The 18935-nt window shown below is 41.6% G+C and overlaps 1 protein-coding gene across 1 annotated transcript in view; it reads right to left on the reverse strand.

The window, feature by feature from the left end:
• Nucleotides 1–18935, reverse strand: part of zdhhc8b (zinc finger DHHC-type palmitoyltransferase 8b) — a 56858-nt gene that overhangs the window by 3212 nt on the left and 34711 nt on the right. The window contains 10 exon segments of the mRNA XM_068703358.1: nucleotides 272–1338; nucleotides 1542–1648; nucleotides 2613–2721; nucleotides 3930–4062; nucleotides 5664–5755; nucleotides 6156–6258; nucleotides 6463–6573; nucleotides 6575–6633; nucleotides 7556–7713; nucleotides 10348–10469. Of these exon segments, the coding sequence (XP_068559459.1) occupies nucleotides 272–1338; nucleotides 1542–1648; nucleotides 2613–2721; nucleotides 3930–4062; nucleotides 5664–5755; nucleotides 6156–6258; nucleotides 6463–6573; nucleotides 6575–6633; nucleotides 7556–7713; nucleotides 10348–10469 (2061 nt within the window).

Here is an 18935-nt window from a genome sequence, read left to right on the forward strand (position 1 = left end):
TAGAAAGGCAAACATTAATTAGAACAGAACAGAATAATTCACACCAGACGGTTACTTAACATGAATAAATGGACATTACAGTTGAACAAATACATACACTTTTTACAAATGCTATTCAATGTCTAAGTAAGCGCGAGTATACTAGTGCCCATGTAATGCCGCCAGCAGAAGGAGCAGGATTTCCAGTGGGAATACATTCAATGCCCACCAGTCCCCCTTTTTGCTCAGTACAATGCATGCAGTCCCACAGGTGTAACATTAGGGTTCATACCTTGGACCCCCCAGGCGAGGGGAGTCTGTCCTCTCATGGGCACTGATGTAGGAGAGTTTCTGGTGGGAGTAGGAGGGGGATCGGGGCATAGCAGGGGAGTGGGGCTGGTGGGCTGGGGAACGATAAAGGCCCTCAGCGCAAGTGGCCCTGCTCTGGCTGCTGTTGCTGCTAATGTGATCTGTGTGCAGGGAGGTGGTCGAAGTCCTAGGAGCACGACCCAGGGTGGAGCCGGCATGGCGCAAAACAGGGGTTCGTTGCCCATAGCTCACCAGGCCGACCCCCATCAGGTTGTCCCTGGAGCCTCCATAAGCTGGGGGTGTTGGGCCTCTGGAGCCAGGGCCACGAGGCCCATCTGGGTAGCAAGCATTGGGGGGTAGGCCATAGCCCCCATCAAACACGCCAGAGTCCTGGGCATAGATATGGGTCTGGGAGCGCCCATGCAGTATCTGCCGTTTTTCCCTCTCCTCCATCTCCTTTCGTTCCTGGATGGAGGCCATGATGGTCTGGGAGAGGTTGTCGTAGCGCACCGGGGATGGGTCCCTTTCCCTAAGATGAGGGGATTGCCTACCCACCGCCCTGGGTGGCATCACTGGACTGTAGGCGGGGGTGACCTGGTGCCTCTGCATGTCAGGTTCCCGGATGTGGCACATTTTGGTGGGCAGGTAGGGCGAGTGGAACCCCACAGTGGGCATACCACGATGGGCCATGCACTCACTCGCAGTGGCTGGGGAGATGCTGGGGTTAAGCAGGCTGTCATAAGACAAGCTGCCGTTACGGTTGGAGAGCGTGTTGGGCGAAAAGACGCTCTTGTATGGGGTGGAGGTGACTGTCTGCGGCTGCAGGGCTGAGAGCTGGCCCTTCTCTGGCCGACGGTGACCCTGCTTCAGGCTGAGAGAGTGGGAGTTGATGGGGTCAGCGTCCAGCTGGAGGGGAGATGACTGGAAGGTGCGGTGGAGAGGAGTATTGGTGTACTCAGGCAGGTCCAGGTTTGGCTCAGATCGGTAGTCATGACCACGGACACCTTCTTCCAAGATGGCCGAGGTTTTCCGGTCATCTGGCATGACAATCTGAGTAGCAAACAGCAGAAAAACACGTCAAATCAAAGGGGAAATATGATTGAAGTCATTGTACTTAACAACTGCTACTGAGGCTTTTGCAACAGGAAATAAACCCATGGCTATATGGTAGAGCTAATAATCATAGTAACATAATAACTATACTATATTAAGAATATATATCTTACATAAGTGCCAAACAAATCATGCCTCACCTTCTCTCCAGCAGCGTGGTAGTGGACTTTAGGCATGGTGCCAAAGGACGGCCTGAATTTGTACATGGCTGGAGTGGAAGGGTGGGTCTTTCCAGAAAGAGAACTATCTACAACACACACAGAGGAAGAAGACCAGAATTAACACTGTGCAGGTAATAGAAATGCCACTATTTTACAGTACTGACAGAAAGTCAGTTCTGGGAGAAAAGACAAGACCTGAGCTGAATTCTATCATCACAGTAAAGAAGGCTGTAGGGAATGAGTTTTTGAACCACACACCATCACCAAGAATGAAAATGAATCGGAGTGGCTTGGTAGTCGGTCAAAGCCTGTTCCGTTTCCTCGAATTTGCCTTTAATTAAAAAGGGAGGCGATCCATTTAGACAGGCTGCAGTACTTTGAAGTACCACCAGGCAGTGATAGTGCTCCATTGAAGAGCAGAATGCGTTCACTCCCTGATTTAATGCGCCATGGCACTGGAGATCCTCTGGAGGGAACCTGCTGTTGTAGGCTCACACTATATTTGATTGACTATTGAATGCAACAGTACAAAGAAGATGTTAACGCTGGTTAAGGCTCTTAGCTGTTAAACCACCACCACAACAGGATATGTCCCAGTTCCTAATTCGCACAGACTTCTAAAGGAAGTCAGTCATTTTTTAGTTCCCGATTCTCGACCATATTCCTCTCCCATCCCTCCAGGTGGCTTCATTGCTACACGCCACCAGGATAAAAGAAGGTGGTGATTCATGTTGCAATAATTCACTCTGAAATCTCTCCATTGTAGCAACAATTTGGTGCCGATTCAGTGAGCAGGACTCGCCTCCTTATTACAAATCACACCTATTGTCCAGCCCAGCATAAAAAAGGCAATTGATCTGCCACTGAGACAGACATTTATCACGCTAAACTAGAGGCAAGTCTCACACACACTGGGACACTAGTGATGCACAGAGGCAGTTTGGGGAATTGCTGCTTGGCAACAAAGATAAATGGGATTGATGATGACTGACAGGAGAGGGGGACAGTTGTTGCTGAACACAGGGACACTTTGTTCCTGCGTTTTCTTACCTTCGCTGGACGTCAGCTGACTCTTCAGCTGGTTGTACTTGTCAACTTTGGGCGGCAGCAGCGGCGGCTGGGTTTCTTTCTCGTCAAGGCCGTCCAGGCTGCTTTTGGACTACAGGGAGGAGAGCAGGGTGTGATAACATCCAGGACAGGTGGGGGAACAGCAGATGAAATAGAGAAGAGCATATGTTAGAGGTAGGGGTGCACCAACCAACTCTCACAGACGGTTGTAGGGTAGCAAAGCTGCACTAGGCAGCTGCTCTGCTTGAGCTAAATCATTTTTTGTTGTGGCTAATGGAGTGGAAATGGTGAAAAGATGTCAGTGTTGGATTAACATTTTACATTAACAACACAAAAGAGCATTTATTTGTTTAAAAAAAGAGTAGCCAACTTTTTTTTTAGCATTACACAAAGTTTAAAATCAAAATCGATGCAGAACAAGAACAAGAGATTATCCACAATGCAACTCTCTCCAGTAATTTGGGTGTGTTATGCTAGTAGCAGCTAATGTAGCCTCAAGCAGAGATGAGGAGTGGGCTACAGGGGTCTGATTAACTCACTTCTTTCTAACGCCACACCCTCAGATTGGTCTTTAGTCCCAACTGACGCTGATTCTAGTGACATCACTTGAAGCAATTTATCAGACTTCATGCAGCTCTCTCAGGAGCCACAGCTGTTTTTACATATGTAGTAGTACTCCCAGAGACCTGTCAACACACGTTGATGTGTTGAATTGTTGAAGCTCCTAAAGTTAACTTTAGTGAAAGTTTGCAAAAAAGTTGTCAATGACCAAACCTGATCATCAGAAATTAATTAAATCTGTAGGGTTACTCTAAAAGGGAATAGGACGCTTTTCTTCACTGGAGCCCCTCTTTGTCCTTTAAGATGACATGAGTGTATTATAAAAAAGGTACAAACAAAATATGCTATCCCTCCTTAAAGGACCATGAATTACCTATATCAAACATTTCCCCACTCTGCAAGATGATTTTCATGGTAGATGGCATGAATTGAAACCACTGGCTATGGTCTCTAAATCGTTTACTTTTTGTAGATATGTTTGCTTTTAAAATCACCCTCACAGACACAGTATATCCCTTTAGGGTGAAAAATAGTCAAATTCATTTTTCAAATCTGTGACTCCCTTCGCTTTGATGTGAAGTTTTAGAAATGAGGAAATCCCCTAATATATGTGACTCTAGTGAGCTACTGTATCCTTGTATATGCTGCCCTCTGTATGAAAAAAGTAGGTCAGTTGGATGATGGAGCAACAGGGAAATAACAAGAAAAAAAGCTCTGTAGCAATTGAGAAGAACTCACCTTGGAGCTGATGATGGTGCTGTGGATGCCGTTGTCACTGAGCTTGATGGTGATTTGCCTCTCTGACAGGTCAGGTCTGATGAATGGGGGCTGAATTTTGACATGGGGCTTTTTCCTGGGGTCCATCATGTACCTGCATAGAAAAAGAGCAACAGGCTCTCTCTCAGAATAAACACATTCTTTATAATGACAGTACTTTCCCGATTTATAATTTTCAGTATAGTCGTGGCAGTCAGAGTCGCCATTACATCTGCCATCTTTACTGATACTGTGCCTCACTGAATGCAACCAAGATGACAAGTATGCAACTCTGTAACACAGCCAAAACAGCACACAGTGTACTATTAAAGTTATTCACATCAAAGTATGCACCACTTATGTAAAGGAAGGGGGAACTAGCTTCGTCTTCAGTAGAGAAATATTTGCTGCAAACTGAATTCATTTTTCAGGAATCGCTTCTTATTCTACTCTCATCGCCCACTAAACCTTTGGAATTGAATCTTTATTGCTACATGAGAAATACTCTGTGGTTCATGTATCTCATGATAACACAGAATAACTTGTAAACATGTTGTACAGATATAAAACCAGATGTATGCATTGAATATGTATGTACACCTATGAAAAAAACGTGGAAATGTACACAAAAAAGGCTAATATTACTCATTTTATTTCAGTACCCCTCTTCTACTTGATACACTGCACCTTATACTCCACTATCAACCCATATTCAGTGCAGAGTACAATGATTCAATTAGTCAAGCACTTTGTGTAATCCCTATTGGCTAGTGAGACAGTTTAAAAAAGACATTTCAAACACAAGTTCCTGACAGAAAAACAGCATTTAAATGAATCATATAGTTGTTTTTTGTTAATAATTAAAGGGGCTGTCAGTGTAATTGCTTTAATATTTAATGGCATGGAGGCTTGAGTGTGGTATATTATCCAAGCAGTCTTTATACATTTTTAGTAATCAACTCCTACATAAAAAAAACATGCCATTAAATAAATGTGACTGGTTTAAAAATACTATTTTTTTTCGGTATCAGTCAGGTCCAACATGTTTTGAGTCAATGGTTTAGTGAATCAGAATTGATCCATCAGGGTCTCTACAACTACTTAACAGCAGATGCTTGTAACACAGCATTTCAACCCCACCTGATTGATTGTAATGCAACTTCATAGATTGTAAAAACTGGTGTTCAGGCTTTTTAGCGATTGTTTGTGTGTGTGTAAAAAACTGGTTGACTAGTTCTGCGCTCTGTTTCCCATTAACTGTTCTACAGAGTGATTCAACTCTCTCAGCCATCTGCCTTCCCCCTGGGTTGCTGGCTGCTTTCAGGCAGAACTGGTTACACACCTCCGCAACCACCTTCAGAGCATGTGCATGCACTCTCTGGCACACACACACACACACACACACACACACACACACACACACACACACACACACACACACACAGGTGCCACTCGTGTTATTATTGCAGTTACATGGTTCTGCACTGGTGCTATTGCATGGCTGTCCCAGGCTTTAATGGGCCACAATCCTTCTGTTTGCATAACCATACAAACATATTGTCTCAAGTGCAGGAATACAGCACATTTCATTAAAAATGTGTTAAATCTGTGCTGACAGAAAGAAAACCCTGAAAAGCATCTACTGTATATAAACATAAACACACACACACACACACACACACACACACACACACGCAGTATAATAAAGCATCTTACCTGGGTGCCAGGGGACTACACAAGACGTACTCCACGTTGCCACAGCAACCCTTGGTGAAGGGATTTACTCCTCCACGAAACTTGCCCGTCACCTGAGGAAAACAACGCATTGTTTAGAGTAGGTAGAGAAGGAAGGCCACAGTACGTACACACATAAACACACAGAGGTCCAGTGCTTGAATACAAAATAGGGGATTAATTATGTGATGCTTGGGAATTAATTCTGTCCACACTTAGTGGACTGTATTATTCGCCTGGCCAGAGGTTTGCTTGTAGAAATTCTCCAGCTATTTCAAAAGGTTCCCTAATGCAAGCACGGTTGCCAAAAGTCAGACAGCCCTAGGTGTGAATGTTTGAGTCTGTGTGAAGCAGAGCGGCACAGCTCTGTTGACTTTCGCTGGATAAATAACAGGCTAAATCGTGTGTGTGTGTGTGTGTGTGTGTGTGTGTGTGTACGTTCAGAACAATCACATCGGCAGCTCCTACACTCACCTGTTCGTTGGTCGTTCGACCTCGAGCAACGAGCACCATATGGAAACCTGTGAGTCCCATGACTGGAATAAAGAAAAGCCCTGCTATACACATCACCACCAGACTGGACACAAAGGTCAAGTTTAACAACAACAATAAGGGATTACAAGAACACAAACACATGTACTGTAAGAATAACTTCATTGACTCCTTCAGAGTTAGTCAAGCTACTAACCTTTCCCACTCGGGAAACATTACTCTAAAAAAACTAAATCAACCGTCCATTCAAAAGAAAAGCAGGCTTTGCAGTCAAGCAGTGAAAGGATACGTGACAGTGGTGTGCAGTGCTGCCAGTCTCTCGTGGTGGTGGAGAACGAAGATGAGGCCGAAGGAGAAAACGCCTACCATATGGATGCTCAACGACAGCAGGAAGAGGAAGGTAGCGGTAGTTCCTCCGTCCAATGCAGTTGTTCACCCAGGGACAGTGGTGGTCGAAGTCCTGAGGAGCAAGAGAGGGAGGGAGTTACACTTCTGAAATCTATGTAATTTATTCATAAGGCAAACAATTATATGACCAACAGCTAATCTGGGTTGGCGCTTTAAATTTGATTGTAAAATCAGGTTTATGAATTTTGACCTATTTTCTCTGGGAGGGGACTAGTTTAAATATCTTGACTATTAAGGCAAAACAAGTGAAGGAACAAAATGTTGTTGGTTGCAAGGGTTAAAAAAATCCACAATCAATCTTAAACTCCAATAAATATCCAATACCACTTTTATTCTTTCTACTTTCATCAGTTGAAGTATTAATGATAATCTACACCCTCATTACATTTTTTTACTAGGCTTTTACAAACACTAAAAAATATAATTCTCAGCCTTTTTGAAAGGAAACAGGTTGCAGGAATACAGCCTGTGTAATTATGCATCATGTGTGTAGCTGTGTGTTTATGTCCTGATGCGTGTGTGTGTGTGTGTGTGTGTGTGTGTGTGTGTGTGTGTGTGTTTTAAGACCAAAATGGGGATTTGAAAGCTATTACTGATACCAGTATGTTACGCTTGAAGCTGCCAAATGCTTAAATTCATGCCAGTAATTATGTTTTTTAATGAGGACAATTAAAAAAAACACAGATATTTAGAAGTTACTTATATATTTCGAATATAAATTCTTGGCAGGAGAGAAAAAAAACTCCTAACATATGTACTATGTACAAACAAACTGCATCTTATATCACATCAAACAAGCCCAATGTCAATAGAATAGCATCAGATTGTTGATTAAAAGCTGATACATCAGTCTAACCTTGATGCATATTTAGACTTCAGTGCCTGCATGTATACTTAACACACTGTTTCTCTGCACATTTGTATTCACACACACACACACACACACACACACACACACACACACACACACACACCTCCACACAGTTGTCGCAGACAGAGCAGTGCGAGCAGCGAGGCGGCCTGTAGAAGTGACAGGTGGCGCACCACTTCATCCGGACCTGGATGCCCTTGATCTCCACATTCTTGTAGAGTGGTGCACGGAAATCATCGTCCTTGTCCTCGTCCTCGTCGGCTGTGGGGAAACATACAGATATACACACACACACACACACACACACACACACACACATTAACAGAGCACAGATGCACATGGTGGCCTGTGAGAAAAACTGTCACAAACACGGTTTTGATTTAAGATTACATTTGACAGGGACAACAGGGGAGCACCTTAAATGAAGCTCTCCCCTGCTGTAAAAGTTTTTTTTGTAGACATGACCTATTCATTCTGCTTTTATCATTAAGACTGATTAACAAGCACACTGTCACTCCTGTATAACAGAAGCTGTTTTTTTTTTTTTTTTATAATTTTTTTACTAAGGGTATTCAACTTCTAACCCTGACAGAGATGGTGCCTTAATCTATCTGACCTGACATGTAACTGAACCCATAACCAACATTTCCACTGCACTTGGTGCGACACTGCAGTCAATCAAACTGTTTATGAGAAGCTTTGTACTTTGTGCTGCTTTCCTACGACTGAGAGCTTTTTGCTGTGGAGCTGCAGTGGAAAATAAAATGTCTTTCAGCTGATCAAAGGGCACTTTCAAACGATCTACATGGAGCTCCAACCAGAGAAAATTATTTCACAGTACAATAATAACTGCAGGGAGATCCAGGTAACTGAAAACACACACACACACACACACACACACACACACACACACACACACACACACACACACACACACACACACACACACACACACATACACAAAGCAAGAGAGTGAAAAGAGAAAACAAGAGAGACACAAAAGGTAGAGCACAGAAATAAACAGTTCCATAAGCAGAGATTGCTCTGTTATTATGGCTGTCAAGTCTCTTCAAATAGATTTTAAAAGTAAACCGCCTGCCAAACCAACAGACACAAACAGCAGTTATGCTTCCATCTCCCCTGACAGCTTCTTCATCTACAAATGCTCAATGCAAGAGGCATTCAACAGACAAAGCAGTGGCCTATTTCATACAAATGTACATTTGCACTTTAAAAATAGCTTTCAGTTCGTTTACAATCAGTTTTTGCCTGAAATTATAGTTATTTGCCTAAAATTATTTTTAGCATGAACATATTATTGTATTATACTATTGTATATATATATGTATGTACAGAATCTTAACCAAATACATACTAGGCTTAATCATACTATGTATATATTAATCCTACTATTGACTGCTGATTGACAGAGAAGCATTCTGGGGACATTATCTACAAGCAGGAGAGATTTTGCAATTATACCCACCACATCATCGATACTGAGTATGCCTGATATTTGCAATTGATCACGAGTGTATCGTCCCTTATGAAAGGATAAACTGTGTATTTATATGAAGAAGGCAACTCACACCGAGTGTGCAAAAGATCAGTTTGACAGGCATGGCTGGTTATTTATGGGGATCAAATCATTGACCTTTTATTAATTAATCCTCTCATCCACACATGTTTTACATGTACATGGCTAATATTGTAGCTGTTGCAGAGGGTAACAAACAGTAGGGTTCAGTCTCTTCTTTTGAGCAGCTTGACATGTACAACAGCAATTACTGAAAGACATAATGATAATTTGATGCGGCTCTGTCTCGATTACCGCCCTTCAGGTCATTGACCCACTGTTAATAGAAATATATTGATTAGTGCCAACACTTTCTTTTTAGTGTCTACTGTATGTTGAACAAATAAACAATAAACAAAAATCCCACTCTCCACTTATGATAGTAATATTTAAAGAAATACATATATTCTATGAACATTTTGCTGAGATCCTGAATAATGTCAAAACACCTTTTAAGCCAGCAGAGAAACTGAAAATGTCAAATGGCACTTACTGAGCCATCTCTCTCATGTGTCTGTATTGCAGTTTCCCAACAAAAGAAAATGACAATATATGGCCGTGCCATACATCACTGACCTGACTGAAAAAACCCTGAGTACACTCCAACCTTTCATTCTCACTTTTACAATCTGGATGACGGAGTGATTTTCAAAACAGATGCGATTTCTTCATTTTTTATTAAAACTTTACTGGTGGGTCGCCTCCCTGTGAGATATAACATCACAAGCTTAGAAAGTGCCTCAGTAGTCGATTAAACCCAACAGGACAGCGGCAGCAGAAGGCCACTGTCACCTCTGGGGAGGCAGATAACCTGAGCTTTATACAACCTAATGATTATTACCCCTTTATGAGCAGAGAAAGCCCAAGACAGGTGCTTATCATTTACAAGCACATTACAAACCTCCCCGGGGATGAGTTCAATCATCATTACTTAACCCAGCACTGACGACAAGAGGTCTGCATCAGGAGCATAAGTCAGTGCAGCTTGTTTGATGGACAAAGCAGCTGAGGGATACCGTATGTAGAGCATGTGGACTGCAACAGCAAGGCGAATAATAGAGTAATGAGACATTAGGTAGGTCGATACTCTGATAAATGTGGTGCTTTTAAAAGGTGTACCCTCTACATGAGGACTCAACAAGAAGGAAACAGAGCTCATACTTATGTATAGTACATTATGAAACTAATGTTTTAAATGTCGGATGAATATTGCAGGCAATAATGTGTTTTTCCCCAGAATTCGGTGACGTTAGAAACCTCATTTACACCATCATTGGACACTAAAACTAATTTGCACACTCACAGACATGCATACAAACCTCTGGGGTATACACCAGGGTCCATGAAGGTTGCCATGCTGAAGTTGGCCAAGACGAAGAGGAAGACCAGGCCATTGTAGAGAGGCACGGCGGGAGAGATTACTTTTGTCAACCAGGGGCACCTAGAGACACAAATGAGGGGACAGAGATTAGGTTAGTCACACACATTTAACCACCATCACGTTGTGATCAGAGGTGTGTTTATGTTCGAGACTTAGTAGTAACCGTTAGACCCTGACCATGTCATATTCAATTGCACATGTTTAAATGAGCACTCTCATTCTTTTCTTATGAGTCTTGATTCTAAATTGAAGCAATACTCATAATTAGAGACATGGTTACAGAGAGTGAATTAGAGCAAGGTAAACAGTGGATGCCAGACCTTGTGACTGAAAATAAATGAGCACCAAGCTAGCCAGCTGGAGAGAATAATCTTTAAAGTACTGTAATTATTTGCTAATTACCAGGTGAGTTACTGTGAAATTAAGTAAGTGAATGGTTGATCCTTAGCCTGAAAGGCTCCTTTAGAATTACCTGTTTGAAGAGGATTGGAGTTTTGTAGGTATGTGGTCATAAACCACATACTTGTACATTTGATGACCTCATCAGCTACATGAAAAGGTAAGTTAGCATTGCAGTTATTATGATTACTCCTGAGGGGGACATGAATGTTTGTGCCAAACTATCAGATAGTAGTCAAAACCCACAAATATCAACCACACGGTGGCGCAAGATGCAGAGTCAGGGATCACCATAGTAGGATTTGTCATCCAGGGACCCTGAGTATCCGTATGTCCATCCTGTAGTTGTTGAGATATTTCAGTCTGGACCAAAGTGATGACACACATCTATAGAGCCTTGTTGCTAGCATGTCGAAAGATGAAGCTAACCAAACATGCATGAGCTTTTATTTCAGGTCTTATCAGCTCTTCCTTGGTGTAGCTCAACCTAGTTTTATGGTGATTGCCATCACATGCATCTAATGTATCTCTGTACTGTGCTGGTAAACTATGTTTCACATCTCAATGGAGAGGTCAGAGACCGAGGTTATCAGCAGAAAACATCCTTTAAATTCCACCAAGACTGACCTTCTCTACTGCCTGCGAGTCATAACTCAGTCAGTGCTGTGAAATATTCAACTGAGGAGACATCTGAATCACACCCACGGCCCCGCTCAATCACCTGGACTCAAATGTCAGGACACTGCGTGTGTCCTATAGGGTGATATTATTCAAGCCAACTGTTCGTGTTTCTGTAGAGATGAAACACCCAGATGTGTGACGCTTATGGTTATGCATACTGCAGAGATCCTGCAGGTCAGAGAATTTTATGAATTAATAAAGTTTCTTGCAAGAGAGGGAGGAGAGAGACTCTCTTTCACTTGTGTTTCCAGCTCTGTTTCCTAGCATGATGACTAACACACCTACGCCCACTTGCACACGTAACAGAACACACTGTCACTTTCAAGCATGCTTCTCTAGATTATTCTGACGTCAAAAAAGTCAATTTCCTGCTACCCTGGCCCCGAGATCATCTTCAATCTATATCTCCTCTCCCGCTCCGCCAGTCCTCTTTTGCTTTGTTGAATTATTCACAACCGTGGCTGTAGGGAGCCAGTAACAGAGAATAGAGAGACCCTAACGGGGATGAGGTGGCTTCTCACATATAACCAGTGGTCCGTGGTCCGCAGCTTTGTGAGGGCTAGCGTGGGGTGGGCTTGACTCATTCTTCAAAAGACATCACTGCGCCAAATCAAGGCCATGCTGGGGGGGGGGGGGACTACATTCACGTCACATGAAAATGTAGCTTACATGGTAATATTTGTATTACAAGCACATTATAAACTCATTAGAGTAAAATATTTATTATAATGTGACCATCACTGGGAAATCAAATGCCAGGTATTGTTTGTGATACCGTTCTCATTGTTAAGTCATGCTGTCAGTAGATGCAATGAGACTATAAATATCTTATCTGTCTGTCATTTATTTTTAGTTCTTCAGCCACACTACGTATCAAACTAAAAATGAAAAAATATGTTTGTGTCACAAAGCAATATACCAAAAGGTTGGTCATTTAAGTTTTGTTGGTTATTCTCGGAATACAGTTTCAGCGGTTTAGTATGGCACATATTTACTTTTGCAAGATAACAACCTCAAAGTACATTTCAATGGAATTGCCATTTACGCAGAGGCCTGTAGTGAGTAGTACCGGGCTGTGTGATCACAGCTTTGCCAGCAAGTAGACAAGGTACAAACGCTTAAAGAAGTGATCAAAGAAAAGCATGCAGCTCCACCGTCTTACAAAATCCCAATTTACTCTTCTGTCAAAGGATCGTGTGTTTTTGCCTATAGTGTAATACAGTCGAGCCAGAAGGAAGAGAGAAAAAAAAGTGAAGCTGACAGCAACCATTTTAGGAGTCTGGGAGCAGACAGCGGGGGAGGAAAATGTGACAGAGAAAGCCTGATTAGGAACACATACATTGGTTAATTGTGTAGGAGTAACAAATAACCACAGAGCGCTTATCAAGACTGTTTACAAGCCACTTTAACTGCTTGTGTAACCATGATACTGTTAAAAAGTTTGCACCAATCTTATAAAGCTGAAGAGGCTTTTGCTGCCAAAATTGCAGTAATGTAATGAGTTTGGACAGTGAGTCCTTGCTGGCCAAACTGGAAGAAAGGCTTGGGATCTCTGTGGTAATTAAAATGCCTGCAAACAGGAGCTGGAGAGGTAACAACGCTGGCACCCTCCAGCCAATCAGAATTTAAAACAGCAGATCAAAAGCCACTGAACATGCCCAATATGCCCATTTTTGGGACAGAGGTGTAAAGATAACATTTATGCAGAGGAGTAAAAAAGATGAAAACCACATTTCATCTCCTGGCTGAAATGAGAAAAAGAGCAAGATAAAAACAAAGGATTAAAGAGGAATAATCCTCAGCTTGCTCCTCAGGCTGGCAGAGCAACACTAACCTCCGTCAGATCAATATGAGACAGCAGACTGCTGGCACACCTTTTCCAACACAGCAGCCTTCACTTTGTCTTCATAAATTAGCATCATTAAAGTGGAAATGAGTTTGGACTCTCATTCTGCAGAGTTTACTCCATTTAAATGACTCGTGTTTTGGTAGACATTTTTATCCAAAAGCCTTAGGTTGGCATATGCCAATGCTTAAATGTGTGGTACAGGGTTTATGATTTAATGCAAATGAAATAAAATATAGTTAATTAAAGTAATAGCAGCAAAGTATGACTCTGCAGAATTTTTTGTCCAGCCACAAACCATTGCTATAATATAAATATAAATTATACAGTATGTTGTCAAGTATATCATTTGAGGTGTATTGTTTTATTATAATTAACTGAGAATTTGTGAAATTGTGATTATGGGAAAGGCACTTGATTTGTGATGAATACACAAGGGAAAAAACATCACTCATATCATATGTACAGTCACATTTTTGCATTCTGATATACAAATGATATTTACAACAAACTGTATGTACTTTTTAAAGCTGCGCTATGCAATATTATTATTAACAGTGTATCAAATGACAATGCATAATGTGAGCGGAGTTGCTCATAGTGAGAAATAGACAGTGAATTATCAGCCCCGCAGCATTAAGCAGCTAAAGAGCGAGATGTTTCCATTAGGAGTCGGTGGAGACCAAAAAGGAATTATATTTGTCAGGTCTCCAGAGACATAACTCTTTGCATAAAACCATAATAACTTTAGAATGTCAAATGTCAATGATGATGATGATCTACTGGGCCGAGTGGCCAATAATAACAATAATGACAAATACAAAAATAAAGAAATTGATGCAGCTTTAATGTATTTCCTTTCATTCCTTAGCCAGTCACGTTGTGTACCGAGCAGTACAAATCTGTGTTTATCTGCAACCACCACAAAATGAGATTAGTTTAATCTAAACTGCAGCTTTAACTCACTCCAACTTGTAAAACACTAGTTTCCCCTTCTGTATCCTTCTACTCTCAGAGGCCTCATCTCATTTGTGGATTACAAAGATGCTGCATCTGATATCAACCCCTGAGACATAGTGAAATCATATGATACACGCAGACATCCACACACTTAGTTTCATCCAGCAGCATTTTATGGACTGACAGACAGAATCTTTGCCTTGGGTATCCGACCTCCTCAGTCACTGCAGCAGTAGGGGTGTCTCTGGTTGGGTATTAAGATTAGAGAAAACACCAGGCTTTCGGGTGATGACAACCCAGCTGCCTTTCAAAAAAAAAAAAAAAAGCCTGGACACAAATCCTCAGCTGCCACTTTTAAAAACACAGGCTTGAGTCTGTTGATTAAACAAAATCTGGGTGGAACACTTTGAAATGAGCCCTCTAATCCCGCTGCCCAACCTTATGGAGGGATAAACCACTCAGCGGCCTTTGTAAAGTAACTCGGTGCTAGCTGAAGAACTGCAGAAGCTTTTTGAAGGTTGTAGGATTGGTCTGCACAGTTGCAGCTTTAAATAGGGCTACGATAATCAATCACATCTACCCTGTGGTGGAAAGTAACCACAGAGTACATTTACTCCATATTGTATTTAAGTACACATTTGAGGGTACTTGAAGTCTTTTCATTTCAGGCCACTTTTCTACTCCATTACATTTTAGATTGTACTTTTTACTTTTGCACAAATCATACAAAGGGCTTATAAAACTAATTGAATTACATTTTCCTAATTATGCTGAAATTCTTGTCAATTACAGTATGACATTAGTACTTTAACTTCAGTAAATTAAACTGAATACTTCCTTCAACAGTGCATCAACCATGAAAAGCCTTCTACACTACACACCCCAAAGCTATTTGACGACTCAAATCTGTCTGTCCTTCATTTGCCTGCTTTTGGATTGGAGCAGCCTTTGAAGTTTCTCTTATCTGTTCTTTTAGTGGCTTTGGGAGGGGGGCAGAGTTTAAAGAACCATGAAAGAGAAAACTGAGTCAATCAAGAGAACTTTTGGCACAGACACTCACGGGCGGCACTTTCCTTTGTCCAACATGAAGGTTCACAAGATGCTAGACTTTGTGAATGAAGGGAGACGGACTAATAAGCACAATACTGTATGTGTTTGATTCATTCAGGTGTTGAATATAGGTTTGCTGCTCAGTGACATTAAGGTCAGTCAGCTGATCTCAAAACCATTACTATGGGTGCAAATTAAATACTTGTTTACTTGCTTGTTCAAGATTCACATGTTCCATGCTCTTGTTGAACTGTTTTAATATTCTATCTAGAAACATATAGTCATATATGACAATTAACGGGCTACTCCAGCTATTTAGTGTTCACCTCCATAAAATTGGGGAACTCACAAAAGACACGTCAAGCTCCCAATAAGCTGGATCCTACATTTCCCATAATGCAATCAATAGAATCATTTCATTAGACACTCCCAGGCTGGTAATTGCCCATGTCTTTCCATGTCCACACCCTCAGGTTGTAATGCAGGCAGTATAAATTTGTATCAACTCCAAGCTGAGACAACCCTGATGATATCAAACTCTGTTTTACAGCCTGGTATTAAGTTACAGTTAAGTTCAGTTATTGCTTGTGAAGGAGGATAGGAGAGGAAGTAGATTATTAAAGTAAAATTAGAATCCAGATGAAAAGAAACAAATATCAGTTACTACTTGAGTTAGATAATGAATATTTGAGAATTGTGCCTAAAAGGTTTGCTTAAAGACTGTTTAATACATTTCATTTTCACACAGTCAGATGACCTTATTACTACCTATGTAATCCCCTGCCACCATTATTCATAAAATGCTGTTTGACTACTAACATATTTAAGTACAGGTGAGTATTCTGCAGAAAACATAACATATCTCAGCTTTTTTTGGCATTCAATCGTTTAAAGTTGAATATATTATTATTATATATATCTATAGGAACAATACAATCAGCTATGTCAGTAAAGCCTTATCTGACTGCAATGCCTGTGAGCATGAGTGACATCTATAACACTCAACAATGCTGCAGGGCCACTGGGAGCACTTAGAGTAATGTGTTCAGCGCATGGTGAGAACACCATCCTATTGATTAGTTCATTAACGCTGGACCCAGTGGGACACACATGGAAGGTCTGTTCTCCTGGAGACTGCCTGCTGAGACCCACTGATCCTGTACCAGGCTGGTGTCATTTCACCTTCCAGGAAGGGAATTCTCACTATGGTAAAAAATGTGAATCGTTCTAAGAGGGGATGTGGGTCAGGGTTTGATGATTAGGTTCAGTCCTACCTGCCCCTAGAAGTCCTGAACCGCTATTTTACTCTTCGTGGGATTCATGAACGGCAGCACCGCTCACCAACTCCCCAGGGACCTGCCAAACACACCCCTGAGGCTCTGCATTCACATATGTGGTATTTAGCATTCCACACACAAGCACACGCAGCAGGCCTGTTGTCAGTGCAGCTGATGGGGATGTTGATGTTTGATGGAGGTGTGCAGCAGAACAGCTGGAGGCAGCGCTACATTGATTGACTGGGTATCATGAAATTCAGTTGCTCAAGCCCCAAGTTAGTTATTCAGTTTTACAAACTGCACAGCAATACAATTCTTTGTTGTGTATTCACATTTAGTTTAGTCTCTAGTCTATAAAATCTCAGAAAATAGTAAGTAATGTCCATAACAAGCTCTCAGAGCCCATTCCACACAATTTGCTTCCAAATTAGTTGTGAAGTCACAAAATCCTGCTTGCATGCATTTGTCTTAAACTCAGATTTGAAGTGGAATTTTTTTCCCTTTAAAATACACATGAAACAGCCTTCTTGTGTCAAACTAGGACGTGGACTTAAAGATTATAAAAATGTTTATTATGCATGAACAGAAATGTTAGACATTGGGAAACACCAAATCAGGTCCCATTTCAGCTTTGTTTATTGATGACAGCCTCGAGGAACCGTTGGCTTCACTGTAACACAACTGAGAAGAAGAGGAACCTGTTCAGCTGCAGGGAAGGCTCCACTATTTCATCTGCATTTCAGCTCAGAGCTCAGTGTAATTTACATATTCATAATTGCACAAGGGGTCCATTTGAAATTAAATAAAATGCTTTGCCCCCACAAGCTGTGTCCTTTTGTAATTTACATATTCATAACCCCATTTATGTGGTCTGTAGAATGAGTTAAGCAGGAAATCTATCCGGTAAAGTAAAACATTTCTATTTCCCTCAGCTACAAAATGTAGTTCAGCCAGCTCACCACGGTAAATTACTTAACATTATAAATAAGCCCAGTGAGCACTGATGCTATTATGAATACAGCTTGGCTCTGTATCTATGACGCTAATGTTTAAATGAACTGTTTCATTCCGAAGAAATAAGTGCAGCCGATACATAATATGGCTATTTCAGCTCAAGAAATTTAAGATCTAAAATTTTAATTTTAAAAATGAGTGATTACTGGTCACGCAACTGAAACGGATTCTCAATGTTTCTTGTAACACTGGCAGTGTCTGTCAACTTTTTCTGATAACTTAATATGATTTCGGATAGCAATATTTCATTCATATCCCCTGCAGAGGCTCCTTTTAATGTGGGTTAACATATTGTGGGAGCAGATGTCATGTTTTGCAAATGCGGCTCTCACTTGGTGATAAAACAAATATTTCTATATGGGAGAGGAATGCGTTAGTGTGTGTGTCAAGGGGAGGGGGTTAGTGTCAACTTTCTTCCCCCTATCCTCCTACTCACCGTCTGTAATATTAAAAGAAATACACTCACACACACGCTTTCTGTTTAATTCCCTGATAAGGAATCCACAAAAGCAGAAAACAACAACAACGTCATGCGCTTATAATCCAATAAAACAAATGCCAATCACTTTTCCTGATGAGACAGTTTGCACTGACATGTGTCAATGTACTGGCTCAACAAACACATCCATGTGCATGCATTCACAAACAGTGTCTTGTGTGGAATCTTGTGTAGAGTAATCTCCCCAAGTGATGATGATACATGTGCTGCCAGTCTCTCAAGCTCCCTGTGGGAAAATGGAAACCAGTACAGTGCCATGGGTCAGTTGGATTAAATTAGGCTTATGCGTCCAAAGACACTGAGGCTTAACTAGACAAGTACAGTAAATATCTGTGGATATTTAGACCACAGTAGCAAGGACGGTCAGCTCTGCCGATGCAACTGTTGACTGTGTGTGTGTGTGTGTGTGTCCATGTTAAGCTCTGCCAGTTTGCAATATGCATGTGCATGTAACCCAATCTTGAAATTGGCATGTGTGTGTGTGTGTGTGTGTGTGTGTGTGTGTGTGTGTGTGTGTGTGTGTGTGTGTGAGAGAGAGAGATTTAGTTGCCAGGCTAATGTGTACAGAGGGAAAGCAATGCCTGCAAAAGTTGGCTTGTCCTGTGTTACATTCCCAGCCACTCTTCTTCTAAGCCCCGACTCCCGAGCACTGCGGCCTGCATGTGTGGCCACTGTTGGCAACTTCACGAGTTATGACTCAAAGAGGCGACAGTCTTTCAGTCTGCCTTGGCAGCCTTTTTCAGGTAATTGGGTAATGGACAATTGCAGTAAAATCAGAAAGTGGCACAGCAAAAATGAAT

Source organism: Cebidichthys violaceus, unplaced genomic scaffold (assembly GCF_023349555.1).
Source record: "Cebidichthys violaceus isolate CVI_PGR_0920_01 unplaced genomic scaffold, fCebVio1.0.p SCAF_9, whole genome shotgun sequence".
In the NCBI taxonomy this organism is placed as follows: domain Eukaryota; kingdom Metazoa; phylum Chordata; class Actinopteri; order Perciformes; family Stichaeidae; genus Cebidichthys; species Cebidichthys violaceus.